Here is a 15,210-nt window from a genome sequence, read left to right on the forward strand (position 1 = left end):
ATTTCTCTGGCAACAGAATGGGACGGGCAGAGAGATTTGACTCAGAGGTTATACCACAGAAACAGGTGTTGACAGATTTGGATATTTCCTAGCAGTATTTCTTGCAAGCCACTTAAAGCTGAGCCTATCTCCTTGTAATGGTTGCTGGAAAATAATGTATATTTAAGGCCATGTCTATGTCTGATTGCTTTGCTTAAGTACTACGTCATAATGGTGGTGTTGATGTGTTACTACACTTTTGCTTTCTGTTGAGTAGACTTTGAAGAAGGGTGCGACAGATCATGAGAAGAGTGAATTCTTGAAGGAGGCACACTTAATGAGGTAGGGACAGCTTTGCCACTGGGCACCCTTCGAAGCCAGTATCATGTGAGGGTGGTGGCCTTCAAAAGGAATGAAACAAACACTTCCCTCTAAACAAATTACTGTGGCATTTTTGGGTGTTCTCTTGTTTCTGCTAAAAATTTAAATCACTACTGATGAATCTCATGAAAGTAAAACTGTAAAACTGATTAGCAAAATTTAAAGTACAGACTGCAAGTTCAGTATGCTCATACTATGGATTTATTGGGGTTTGGACTCATGTATTTCAGTATCTTTGCTCCCCTAAAACTAAGTTAGTTGTTAAAGGCAATCGAGTGACATTTGCCTAATCCCATTTTACCAAAATAAACATATCAAAACAAGCCGGTGCCTTGAAGTTTCAATTTACTGTGGAAATTGCTTTTTAAAAATGTGCATACTTACCACTAGAGGCTGCCACATACCTCTTCTATTGAGGTAGACGTAAAAAAATAATACATCTAGCACTAGTGTAAGAATTTCACATAGAAAGGTTTATGTGTCAGCTAGAAATCTGGTGTTCCAGAGTCTCCACAGAAACAAGTAGAAGTTCAGATGAAGTTTTCATCCGGTAACATAAGACTAAGAGTGTGTTTTAGTTTTCAGATGCGCTTCTGCGCTTCTCTGACTTTTATTTCATGAGTGCAGAATTAGAAGCATCTTTTGAAAAATGAAGGATTTTATAAGCTGTATAGAAAATATAATGTTATTAAATTTCAAACTCGTTTTCACAGCATTCTTTTTTGTGTTTACATTTTTTTAAAAAAAGTCTTGCATTTTTTCCTAACTTTTTCCACACACTGTACATTGAATGAGGTAAAAAGCTTGTGAAAATCAAAATGGAATGATGCTATTAAAGTGTAAATTAATGACAAAGAGTAAGTGTTGTGTGTAAACTTCCTGCAATCTATCCTCAGTTTACATAGCAGGCATAAACTCAGTTAAGGTGTCTTTTCTGTGAGGTACGGAAATTATATGTACCCATAGCTAAGGTCTCTGAAGCTTCCCCAGTTCTGCTTTCTTGTTGCAGCTAATAATCCAAAACTAGAAATTCTAGAAAAATATATAATTGGAAATTATTATATTTAAATGTAAACACTGGTATGGGCTCATATATACACCAATGCAAAGACATAAAAATGAAGAGAGTAGAAAAGTTTAAATATAACATATTTCTAGTAGTCATTAAACAATAAAAAAAGTTTGGTATGTTTTATATGCTTTAAATCTTTCATTTTCTTAACGTGAAAAAAGAATTATTTATTTCTCTTGTGGAAGACGTAATGATTTTTCTTGATATTCATCTGTAAGTTCTCATAAATGAAACCAAGGACAGAAAGGAAAAATACGTGGGTCTGATTGTTTGCAAACCTTGATGTTAGATATTTAAACACAACTTTATTTTGCTTGTTTTTGGATGTTCATTAAACTTTGGATTGTAGTGTTATGCATACTGTCTCAGTCAAGCAAGGACTATTGATTTCTGCTATTATTGCTGTGCAGCAATGGGGAAATTGAGTTGCCTGTATTTCAAAAAGTGATTTGATATTGGTTTTTGGTAAGTCATTTGTGTACAAATATATGTAGCAAATTCTTGGGTGTATCCCACTGCTTGGAAAGCAAGCTCACAGCTCAGTGGAGAAAGGGCTGTGCAAGCTGTAAGGAAAGTGCCAGGTGCTCCTTCCTCTCTTTTTGTTTTTGAGTGCCAAAGTTTTTCTGATTGAGAGGTATGCGCTAGGGGCCAGGGGGAACTGTCAAATTCAAAATGACAATTTTTCTAGAGTCTTTGCCCGCACTTAAGATTATGTGAATTGAAAAAGGTTAGAAGGAGAATGTCCCTCTGTTTTATTTGTTTGTTTACACTGGTGCATTTGACAGCATTTTGGACACCACCAGTTCTCTCAACAGAGTGAAGTTTTTCTGAGTGCTGGTGCAAGTCCTTTCACATAGTAGTGCGAAGGGAAAACCATTTTCTAACAGAAGAAATGTGATTGTAAAAACACAGGCACTGACAGAGGCAATAAATATTCTTCATTCTTTGAAAAGTGCTAGATATGAGAGTGCTGATTGCTCTATGGTAATCCTTATCTTTTTGGACACACACAGCTAATTATTAATGTATCTGACTGTTTTGCTTTTCTTGAAAATGTACTGTGAGAAACAGTTCTCCTCTGAATTGTGAAAATAATACGTTGTACCTTGTGCTTTTATGTTTCTCTGTGCACTTCTCTGAATCAGTGGTTCTACTGTGAATATAGTAGTAAAAGTATTAAGGTAAATGCCTTTCATGTACAGGTGGCAATTCATGTTATTCTTAGATGAGATTGCCATTTGGCTACCTTTCTCTGCTTCCTGGAAATACGATGAAGTGTGCTTCTAATACACATGCATGCATTACAGTGCCCATCAAAGTACAGTGTAAGCCTGTGTTTCGAAAGGATGTCCCTGAACTCTCCCCATGACTGAGCAAATCCAGGCACTATAGGTTACTAAATCATGTTTGTGGTAGAGGCAGGACCATAAAGGCCAAACTGCTCATTCATTGCTTGCAGCTATATGCACTTTATCAGCCATCGACCAGCTGGATTTTGCATATGTAATCTTACAGTCCTTTCCTTCTCTTTAGTAAGTTTGATCACCCCCACATTCTGAAGTTACTTGGCGTGTGCCTGTTAAATGAACCTCAGTACCTTATACTGGAGCTGATGGAAGGAGGGGATCTGCTTAGCTATTTACGAGGAGCCAGAAAGCAAAAGGTAGAGTAAAGACCATGAGACTTATATTTTAACCTGTAACTGCCCACAGTTTCTCAGTTTTTCCCTTTCGCAAAGGTTATGCTGATGTTCAGCTATTTCTGTACCTGCAAGGTCTGACCTGGTTTTTCCCTAATGCCCTGGGACTTCAATGTTGACTGCTGACCTTGCATTCAAAGCTGCTGTGAAGAAGATTGAATGTCATTAGACCACTGACAAAAATCATGTTTTCAGTCATGAGATGTCTGTTGAGTTTCTCTCTGTGAATACCATGAACAGTCCTTTGAAAAGTGATCAGAAATAATAGTGATCATATATCTGGTCTATTAGCCTCCTCAGAGGTTTTGGGTTTTTTTTGTCTTTGAAAAACAGCAGTATCCTTAAAGTGCTAGGCATAGGCCAGGCATGTAAGAATATGCTGTTCCTGTGCCTGTATCCTCAAATTCTTTAGAAGCAAAGAGGAGAAAAGAGTAATGAATAAACATCTTCAATGAAGTAATTTTTTTCCATAGTTAGCATGTAGATTAAGAATATGGATGGTAGGACTGTAGATCAAAAGCACTTGACAATGAAATCTTTATATAGCAATTGTCTAATTCATTTACATGATCAGATCACATCCACAGTCAGTATAGAATTCTACTGAAATGTACATACATGTATTCTACTAAAATAATATATTACCTTGATTAATACAGCAGCAAGTAAACCTGATCTGACAGTGGGAGGAAATTTTCAGGTTTCCATTTCTTCCACCGAAGTGAAGAATCAATTCCCAAGTTCTCAGGATATTCTTAGCCCCAAATCAAAGAACAGGATGTGTTCACCTGCCTTGCAGTGCAGTGATTTTGCAGTTTACCTTGCTGAGAATTAGCATTCATTTTACCGACATACAGAGATTTTGCATCTGTGTTTTTGCATATTTTGGAAAAATCCCATACCTTTCAAATGAAGAAACAATACTATCTTTGCATAGGGAGGTTGTCATTCTGAGTTTGTAAAGGTGGAAGACATGACTAACTTCTGTCTTCATCTCTTGTAGTTCCAGAATCCCCTTCTGACAATGACTGACCTCTTGGATATATGTTTGGATATTTGCAAAGGCTGTGTCTATTTAGAGAAAATGCATTTTATACACAGGTACAGAACTTATTTCCTTAGTCTCCCAAGGTTTACCCACAATATCGGGACTAATTATCTTACCTGGGAAAAAATGCCTTGAAAGATGTCACAATGTAAAAGGGAAGGTGGAAGTACTAGAGTAAAATTTAATGTTGTGCTTTTCTGCTAAAAATCGCCTACGGTTCTCTCACCACGACAGCTACTCTAAGATCTGAATCCAGGATTCATTGCACCCTAGGCAAGAATAGTATGCCATGCAACAAGTGGGGAGATCTACTTACTGTCTTCATCTGCATAATGGGTAGCTATAGAGGACAAAGTCAGAAGTGTCTCAGAGGTGCCCAGGGAAAAGACAAGAAGCAACAGACACAGGTTACAGCAAGGGAAATCAGATAATATTGTTCACAACATGCAACATCAATCACTGGAACAGGTTGTCCAGAGAGTCTGTGTCATCTCCAGTCTTGACGATGCACAAAACTTAACTGGATGAGTCCCTAAGTCACTTTGTCTGACCTTGAGGTTGGCACTGCTCTGAAGGGAGGGTTGAACAGGATGACCTCCAGAGGTCCCTTCTGACCTGAGTTATTCTGCAATGCTAACTCCTTCCTCTTGTTTCTGCCTTACAAATCAGGGACTTGGCTGCTCGCAACTGCCTTGTGTCTGAGAAGGAATATGAGAGCTCCTCCAGGGTAGTAAAGATTGGTGATTTTGGACTTGCCAGAGATATCTATAAAAATGATTATTACAGGAAAAGAGGAGAAGGCCTACTCCCTGTCAGATGGATGGCTCCTGAAAGCCTCATCGATGGTGTCTTCACAAATCACTCTGATGTCTGGTGAGTTATAGCAACCATACAGCTGTGGGAATAACCATACTGAATCCCACAGCAAGAAAGCATTGGTTTACAGGAGGAATTATAAGGTTGCTTATTGCCATCTCTAATAATTTTTAGGCTAAGGCAGATATCCTCCTAAGGGATATTTTAATGAGCTAATGAAAAGTTTGGCACCACAACAGCACCTGCATGGATATATTTCTTAATGCTTTGAGCTCTAGCTTTGGATTCTGTCTGGCAGGAAAGAACTACTGTCACTCAATCAAACAATTTTGTACTGGGCTCACAGTGTGGTTTTTGATTGATTGGGCAGAGACTTGACTGCCTGCATGCTGTTCCATTTTGTTTTCCATTATGTTAATTGGCATTTCCTTCCTACAGCCAAACATTTTCCCCTTGCCATTTCACCCTCTTCTGGTGAATCCTTTATTTTGAAGCCCAAATTTCTCAGCATCATCAGGGGAAGGTCATGGTACTTTGCCGTGGAGATTTATTTAAAGTGTGTTTCTGAGTGGGTTTGAATTTATGGTGAAGAAGCAGAGACCAGCTGTCGGGAGGCATACAAAAAAAACAAACCAAAACAGATCTATTAAACTCGAGATTCACACAAGTTTAGAGTTCGGTAGTCATAGGTTCTCATAGTGGGCTATAGACCACCAGTCTTGTCCAAGTCCTCAGCCCCTGCAGCCCATCCATTTGTCTGCCACTCTCACACGTATCTAAGCAAGTCACTTAGTGCTCTGTGCCAAACCAAATGAGGTGCTGATTGCTTTGTGAGTGGTGCTTAGGAGAACTTGTCTCTCTACATTTCAGAGAACACCTCTAGAGATTTAGACACACTTGTTTTGGTGACATACTCAACCAGAAAGTGTTGCCCAGGGAAGCTCTGGGCACTCAGTATCTTCTAAGCTCCATCTCAGTGATTCCAGGAAGGAGTGTCAATTCTACACATTTATTTTAGCTATTTCAGAGGCTGGCTTAAGGACATATGAATTGTTTTGCAAAACAATTAGGTCAAGGGAGGTGATTCTGCCCCTCTACTCTGCTCTCGTGAGACCCCACCTGGAATACTGCGTTCGGCTCTGGAGTCCTGAACACAAGAAGGACAGGGAGCTGCTGGAGTGGGTCCAGAGGAGGGCCACGAAGATGATCAGAGGGCTGGAACACCTCTGCTATGAAGACAGGCTGAGAGAGTTGGGGCTGTTCAGCCTGGAACAGAGAAGACTCCGGGGTGATCTTATTGCAGCCTTCCAGTACTTAAAGGGGGCCTACAGGAAAGCTGGAGAGGGACTTTTTGCAAGGGCATGTAGTGATAGGACAAGGGGCAATGGGTTTATACTGAAAGAGGGGAGATTTCGATTAGATATAAGGAAGAAATTTTTCACTGTGACGGTGGTGAGGCACTGGAACAGGTTGCCCAGAGAAGTTGTAGATGTCCCATCCCTGGAAGTGTTCAAGGCCAGGTTGGATGAGGCTTTGAGCAACCTGGTGTAGTGGAGGGTTTCCCTGCCCATGGCAGGGGGATTAGAACTAGATGATCTTTGAGGTCCCTTCCAACCCTAACCATTCTATGATTCTGTGATTCTATGATTCTTATTCCTAATTTTTATAACTGAGTCTTATTCTTAGGTTAGAGACATTTTAACTATTGATAGGGAGATTGTTCATAACGACTATGGTAATTAATTTTTTTGTTGGTATTTCTTAGGGCTTTTGGAGTCTTAGTATGGGAAACATTAACTTTGGGTCAACAACCATATCCAGGTTTCTCCAATATAGAAGTTTTACACCATGTACGATCAGGAGGAAGGCTGGAATCTCCAAACAATTGTCCTGATGACCTGTAAGTTGATTTTGTTTAAATGTTGTTCATAAGATTTATAAGAAGCAAGAGGCTTATTGCCAGGTGGCCATCGTTTTGAATGCTAGTTATGCTTGTGCAGAATTCAACATCCTCCATTTTTTTTTCCAGATAGAACAGCTAGCACTTGTAGCTGCCAACTCACTACTAATTCATCCAGTAGTGCAGCCTGTAAGAACTTAAGTGTTGAAGTCAATGGATATCGGTCTTTTAAACAGGATCTCAGAGACAACATAAAGTCAGTCTTGTACATGAACCTGGTAGTAATGTGATAAAGGCTGAGAGTGCCTGATGGTATTGGTTAAGGATTTACTGGTCCCTGTACACCATGGGGCTGCAATAGCAGACGTAACTAGCTTTCTCAATGGTAGCTGCAGGAATTAGGCTAATATTAGAACATATGTGGAAAATAAACCACGCTCTCTTTGCAGATATAGCTCTTACAAAAGCCAATGAGAAAAGCTGAAGCAGTATAGCGAAAGGGAAGTCTGCACTTCAGGTTAGTCTTTAGCTGAGTTGGATAAACAAAGCTTTCAGTTTCCGTTTGTCTCTTGAGCACAAAATTCAGATTTAATTGCAAAATTCTTGCAAATAAAAGAATAAAATGAATACACACAGCGGATCAAACCTATACTGGCCAGAGGTGTATAAAGCAGGAAGTTGAACCTGAGCCCAACAATCACTCAATATTGTCTAATTTCTTGTCTCAATTTCTATATTATCTGCTCTGCATAAGCAATGAGCTTGGCAGCTGGTCCTATAAATGGAAGGAGAGGCTACTTAAAGTACGCAATTCTTACTCCTGGGACTGAGAAATGGCTTGAGAATAATTCTGTGACTGGCAAGCCCAGATCTCTATGATAGGTGTCACATCCGTTATTACCATGCTCGGAGTTCCAGAAAGGGAGATGATTTATCGTTATACAGGTATAGCTGAAACACCATATTAGCCATAAAAAAAAATCAATAAATAAAGTTTAGCACTTGGAGGAACTGAAGAGCTGAAGAGACTAGGATTTGTTTTGTTTTAAGAACAGAGTGAAAACTGGAAGTCACAGAACTGACGAGAACTCAAAGCTATTTCAGTTTCAATATCTTTTGCTGAAAAATCTTTCCTCAAAAAATTCCTGACAGCTGTCCTGTGAATAAAAGAGAACTGGAGTACTAATTTGTATTTTCCATGTACTAGTTTGATATTCAAGTTCACACAAAGGCTCATAAGTTGCCTTTAAAATTAGTGATCGGGTCTTCAGAAGAATCAAGAAAACTTTGCTTGAAGTAATTTTCAAGGTCTCAGATCTTAAATTTAGCATAGCAGGTAGGGCTTAAACGTTGGTCTGCCTGTTGTAACTTGTAGGATCAGGGCCTAATAGCAGTAACGTAGTTTTTGAAAGCCAAGGGGCTGAATGAGCTCTTAGACTCTTGTACCATTTTTTATCTCATTTGGTGAACACTCAGCACCTGCACACAGCTTCTGTCAGTGGCGTAAATAGCTTTTTGCTACTTTGCTGGATCATTAATGGCATGCTGGGATTCCTGGCATTCCTGCTTCCCTTCTGGTGGTTTTGAACCTGCATCAGGACATCAGCAGTCAGTAATTGTCTCTTCTGCACTTTGCCTTGCTCATTGTCATTTGACAAAACAAACCATCACTGATAGGAAGAGAGTTCAAAGGCCAAACTACTTCAGCTAAGAAGTGTTTAGGAATCTGTGGTAGGTTTATACTGCAAGGGCAAGTAGGGCTGACACAAAAACCTCGGGGTGTAAAAGCACTAAAGAAGTGGGATTGGTTTTTTTTTTTCAGCGAGGGAGAGAAATTCTCCTCCTAGCCTCCACAAGATGTTACTCTAGGGAGTAATTTTTTGCTTTCCCCCAAAGAAATGTGGACAGATAAAGCTAGGTAATGAATTGGAAAAGGGGCTGGGGATCTATAATAGAGCCACATTTATTGAAATATGAATTAGATGTATGAATAGCACTGCTTTCTCAGTCAGAGATCCACATCTGGCACAGCCAGCTGGATGTGAGGCTTGCATGCAAGAGCATGCCAAGGTTTGGACTCAAATGAGCTAATTTAACATAGATCCTTCAAAGGCTGTGGATTATAGTCAGGAGAATTCGTACAGGAGCAGTGCCACTTGCTGACTTGAAGCTGTGGTTTCACCAAATGCTCACTGCCATGCAAAGTTACACGACTGAGTTCGGCAAAGAAACTTTAGTTTGGTAATGAAGAGCTTTTGCTGGTTTGTTCTGGGAATGCCTCCCTGGAGAGATTTGGAGGGCGGGAGGGAAGAAGGGCCTGCTCAGAATTCATCAGATGAAAGCAGGAGCTCTTCTTCATCGCAACAAATTTTCTCTTTTCCTAAGAAAATTCCCACATCAGTTACATTTTCCATCTCATATGAGAGAAAATTGGTAATGTCCTGTAGCTTCTGTGCACTGAAGTGTATTTCAGGAATTGTTTGCTTTCAGCCTCCAATATTAGATACTGAATATTAGTTCTTTGGTTTTCCAGGTACTCAAATTCTGATTTGCCCCATGTATGCAGCTCTATTGGACATAGGGTTACCAGTTGTCCCACCTAGACAAAACACAGGTGTGAAGTGTAGGTGTGTAGGTGCACATCCAGGTGTACAGGCTACTTCGTAAACCTAACATAAACCTTTAGCTGCTGTTGTGTTTAGATCTGTTATTTTTAATTTCTTCCTGAAAGGCTTTCCTCATGAAGTAGGAGAATCCTCTGAGTCTCTTCCTCATATTGAAGAGATGCACTATTTGCTAGCCTATGTTTGGGTCCCCCCAAAATATAGGAATATACTCAAGCTGTAATTCATGTACATCTCGGCATATTAACTTGGCTTTCACCCTTTTGACTGGTCTCACGCTGATGCATTTCTGGGCTAGTGAAAGTTTATGCCATGTGACTTAAGTCTTTGGATGTCACAACATGCCTTGAAAGCTAAATATCATGCCACAAATAGCTATCTGTGCACAATTTGCAGATGTATTCTAAGACAGCATGAAAGTTTTTGTCATTAGAAATCTGAAGCTTATCTGAATTAAATACTTTGTGAACAATATCAGTTCTATCTGGTATTAATATTTTATGTTAACCAGCAAGTAATTTGATTTAGGAAATAAGAATATTGAATATAATTAAAATGAGAAAATTTCAGTTCTGAATGTTTTGGCAGCAGTGAATATCCTGACTCAATAACAAAACAGAATGACTTTATAAAGCAGATTGCCCAATAAAAAATAGCTATTTAGAAAGGCAGAGATTGGTCTTACGAATACGAAAATATTCAGAATCCACATTTGTCATGTTCTTATTTCATAAATGAGAAGAGAGTGGATTTAGCCTGTATATAAAGACAGCATTTTTTATGATGAGGGTGATGAAACACAGTAACAGGTTGCCCAGAGAAGTTGTGGATGCCCCATTCCTCACAATGTTCAAAGTCAAATTAGATGGAGCTTTGAGCAACCTGATCTAGTGAAAGATGTTCCTGCCCATGTCAGGGGGCTCAGACTAGATGGTCTTTGAAGGTCCTTTCCAATTTGAACCCTTCTATGAGTCTGTAACTCATGTAAAATTTCCTATTTCTTTCTCCCTCTGTTGGCCTATGGCTGGATGTTTCTTCCTTTCTGTTAGAGGAGCAGTGTGCTTGGTCAGCTCTTCTACTTTGTTGCCACACCTTGCACATGACTCTGCTCATGGGAGCCCAAGTGTCAGCCTGGTGGAGCACAGCACCTGAACTCATGTTTTTTTCTTGGATATCCTACCAAGCAGCATGACCAGGAAGCAGATTTTTTGGCATTCAGCATCCAAGGCTGGCATTCGAATTGTATGTGACAGATTCTTTGCTGGCAGCAGAAGGAAAAAGAAAGTTACTTCACCTCATTTTGAGTCCTATTCAGAACATCTACGTTTCCAGTGTCGTCAATAACCAGTACACCTGAAAGTAAGCAGGTGAAGTTGTTCAGAGCATTAGGAAGTCCCTACCACTTTTTAGATTCTTAAAATGGATTTTCAAGATTTCATTGGAAGAACAGAATCACTCTGTCTAGCTCCACAACCACATGATACAGCTTGATGAAAAGTCGTTCTGAAACAATTTTTCTACTCACATTTCTCACTCAACACCAACACTTTAATGAAAATGTCACTGAAAAATCAGAAGTCGAGATTTCTCCCACCTGTCACCAAGGGTTTTGTAAAATACCCAATTGTGGTGGAGGACAGCACTCTTCATTTTAAGATGGGTAAGTGAGGACCTGAGCAAGCCAATTCATTTCCCATAACTCAGTAACGCCTGGTATCACATAGCAGCAGGTCTGGGAGGCCTGTTTGTCAGGGGAGGATTTGAACTTAGGTCTTAGAGGTGAATACTCTGCATTCCAGTAACATTCCAGTAGCAGCTTCCTGAACCAGCCTTTCACTGGCTGCTCAAATGCTGCTCTCTGGCTTTGAGACTCTAAGACCTCTCTCCACTCCCAACACTTAGCATGTCCAGGTGCTGGCTGTGTTTTGGTTTTCAGCCTGGTTCCCCCTGGCTTTTGTAGGATTTGATTTTGTGTAGCCTAGGCTCACCTTGAGTAAGCAATATGGATCAGCCTTATCCTTTAGGCAAACAGGAGGAGCAGTTTTCCAGTGAATGGTACAGATATTGCTGTGCAAGGTGGGCTAGGATCCCTGCACCGGGAGGAAACTCATACCATTGTTGCCTTTGATGGGAAAACTTACTCCTATTTGTTTTGGTCTGAAGGCAGAAGTCTAAATTAACCCTCTCTGTGCTGGAGGGTTTGTTTTGAACTTCCCCTAAATTTAAGGTAGCGTGAGTTGAAGGAGGATTAAATCAGCTGATAGATTCAGGTTAATTTCTGGTTTTAGACATCTTTTTTTTTCTGCAAGAGAATTACCTCCTTGTCTTAGAAATCTTCAGTGAGAGGAGATATGAATGGCAAATGTGTCCTTTTTTTTTTTTTTTTTTTTTAATTAGTGTTATAGCTACTCCCAATCCCCAAAATATCCATCTTTGGAAAATTAAAAGCATTCATAGTGAGTATTCCTGACAACTGATCTTTAATGTGCTTTTCCTTCCCTCAGCAGCTGATGATTTGTACAACATATTAAGGGTTTGGAAGTTGAAAATCTAGGCAAACTTTCTTCTCAGATTATTTAATGGTAAGTGTTGAGATGAATAGTTCTATTATCTTTAATATTTGCATTTTAACAATTTTTTTTCCAGACGTGATTTAATGACAAGATGCTGGGCCCAAGAACCTCGCAACAGACCTACTTTCTGTTATATTCAGGACAAACTGCAAGAGATAAGGCACTCTCCACTGTCCTTCATCCACTACCTTGAAGTCAAAGAGACAGCAACTGGCATCATCAACCAAGCTTTTGAAGGTGGGTCTAGGCCAGCACCTACTGTCCCCGTGGCCCCTTCCCCATGAACAAAGTGGGATTCAGCAGTTCTTTTCATTGCATTTGTCAGTACCTCAAATTCTCTGCCTATACAATGGGAACAGCAAAGACTTACCTCTCTCACAATGACCTTATAAAGATTCATTAGGTGCCATTAGATATGATGCATTAGGTAAAGTGTAGGGAAAAAGACCTGAAGGAGGTTGCAACTGAGCTTGTCTCACAGAGTCATCCTGCTTGCATCTAAATTTTTGATGCTTCATGACCCTATTCCACTAAAGTAAATGCTTAAGTTCCCTGTACAGCCAGGAGAGCTTTCGAAGGCTTCCAAGTGGAAATCTGTTCCAATTTCAAAGGTATCTACTCTATCTCTCTCCATTAGCTAAACATGGCAGTTAGGCATTTACTTTAGCAGTACTGATCCAGTAGTTGCCTAAAAATGAGGCATAAATTAGGTACCTAATAAGGCAGCTTTTATACTAGCCCAAACTGTGATAGCTCCAGCCAGGATCACATCATGCCTGTGCTCTGCACGCTGTGAATGAATAAAACTAGGTGATGATAGGGAAGACATACTCAAAACATGGGACGCAACAAAGCCCAATCATATAAGACTGTTAAGGTTGTGAAGACAGGAATTAAAAAAAAATGAACAATGCTAAATTTGAACTTGTCTGTGCAACTGTGATTCAAATCATCTAAATATGGAAATGAACATCCTGACTGGGCCACAGCAAGAAGCTTTTCACATCTTGCAGTAATTCCTGACTGGCTAAATCTTGAGAAAAAGCGAAGTCAGTAAAAAATATGATCTGAAAATCTGCAAAATGAAAGATTTTATCAGTTGAAATATTTCACTTTTATTTCACAGAGTGTGTACATTTTTTTAGTTTAACTTGCTTGCATTCTACCATTTTCTAATGAAAAATATTTCCTGCCAAAATAATTACTTTCCATTCTAAAAAAGCAAAACCTAGTTATTTCTAAAATGCCTAAAGGCTTTGTTTTGATTTTGTGTTTGGGTTTTTTTTCCTTCACAAAATGTTGTTGAACTAGGAACTCACCCTGCTTTATAAACAGTTTTGATACAGCAATATTTTGTGATTTCCTAAGAACTTCCTGACCCATTCCAGGAATGACGCAGTACGCAGTTACACAACTACGTAGTCATTTTTCTACAGGCTTCTACCTCTAATCGAGTCACTGGCATTGTCCAATGCTCAGTTAATTACAGGCCATTTGATATTTTGCTGATCTTTATCATTTGATGTAGCTTTACAAATGTCGGTTAATGCCCATTGTGATTTCTCTCTCTGTCAGATCCAGTCTGTGCATGACGTTTAGATGTCATTGCAAGATTAAAGACTTTATAAAGACATGATGGTACCAAAATAAGCCAGCGCTGGTAACCTATCATTTCATGATTTTCTAACAGCTGATTTTGCACCCTTATGCTATAATGAAAAGCTTTGTGTATTTGCATGCAGCATAATTTCCTAGTTTCTTTAAAGGCATCTTCGCTCTGAATAGTGGAGTTCAGGAAACAGATACTTAACCTGGCACAAATCTAAGCCTGGCATTAGCTCAGGAAAGGACTACAGCCAATTGATTAGGCACTATGCCCAAGGTAATAGACTTTACATTTTGGATGGACTTCATCTCACCTAAATGCAGCTGTCTAGAAGCTAGGATTCTTGTCTAAGGTATTCTCCTACATATCTCTGTAGTCAGGAGCAGACACAGACATCCCCAGAGAGTGACGACTTTCATGGTTTAGGCATGTATCACAGCATGAAAAGGGTCACCTTTTGCCTTTCTCTCCACTTATGGTGCCTGGAATCCAGGTGACTTGCCATATTTGACTTGGATACAGCATCTTGGCCTAGGTGGTTAATTTTCAGATGGCTACAGGAACGCAGCATCCATTGGATACAGGGCTGCACTGATTTGACTTCTTGCACCTGCTCCTGACCTAGTGTGGTTCTTAGCTTAGACATCTTTGCTCTGTATTGTCCAACTCCATGGGCAACAGAGACATGAAAACTAAAGGAGTTAAGAAATCCTTGTGGCATTACATCAATATCTGTTAAAATCTTTAACAGTGCTGAAACTTTTAAATATGAGCCTGCCCTTCTGCTGCTTGGAGTTGGGGAAAGAGGCTGGAATATATGTCGTTGTCCTTTTGGTGGAGCAGGCCCAGCACAGATGTAACTTGCAAAGATTTTAGTCTTAGTGCAAATCTCTGCTTAGCAAGTGCCAGCTAAACATGATCTTTCCCCTGCTGTTAACTTGCTCAATCTAGGCAAACCATTACTTTCACTAGGATGACAAATACATATTCTTGGCATAAAAAACATTATTTTGCCAAAATTTCAGGTTCTGCTACACAGCAGAAGTCACAGAGAAAAAGCCGTTGCTTTATTTGTTGACCAGAGGCAAAAGCGGTGTTCTTAGAAATGGCCAAGTTATTGAAAAAGAAAACATAGATTGAGGCTTTCATGAAAAGTTTCAGTTTGAATAGTTAAAATTTGAAAAAATGTTTTACTACAGAAATTGTGGTTGTATAATAGACTTTTAGGGTAGTCTGTATAATAGTGGTACTCTATAACTTACATTATATTCAGAGAATTTGTTGACAGTGGTCAGGTCACTTATTAAATCAGACTCTATTAAACCTGTTTATAATAACCTGGTTGGTAAAATCTGACCCACTGTAGTAAGCAGGGCAATTCAATGCAGACAGAGCCTCAGCAATAGCTCTCAGAGCAAGCCTGTTTTGGTTGGCACACTCTCTCCTTGAGCCTTCCCTTTTTCCCCATCAGCTGCCCTGTTACCTCTTGTGGTTTCCCCCCATTCTTCCCTT

General features: G+C 39.6%; 1 protein-coding gene across 1 annotated transcript in view; it reads left to right on the forward strand.

Moving 5' to 3' along the window:
- Nucleotides 1-15,210, forward strand: part of ROS1 (ROS proto-oncogene 1, receptor tyrosine kinase) — a 76,814-nt gene that overhangs the window by 52,407 nt on the left and 9,197 nt on the right. The window contains 6 exon segments of the mRNA XM_086632120.1: nt 257-321; nt 2,966-3,095; nt 4,135-4,232; nt 4,849-5,052; nt 6,761-6,895; nt 12,166-12,329. Coding sequence (XP_086488246.1) covers nt 257-321; nt 2,966-3,095; nt 4,135-4,232; nt 4,849-5,052; nt 6,761-6,895; nt 12,166-12,329 — 796 coding nt within the window.

The sequence above is a fragment of the Tauraco erythrolophus genome, chromosome 2, assembly GCF_009769465.1.
Source record: "Tauraco erythrolophus isolate bTauEry1 chromosome 2, bTauEry1.pri, whole genome shotgun sequence".
Classification (NCBI taxonomy): Eukaryota; Metazoa; Chordata; class Aves; order Musophagiformes; family Musophagidae; genus Tauraco; species Tauraco erythrolophus.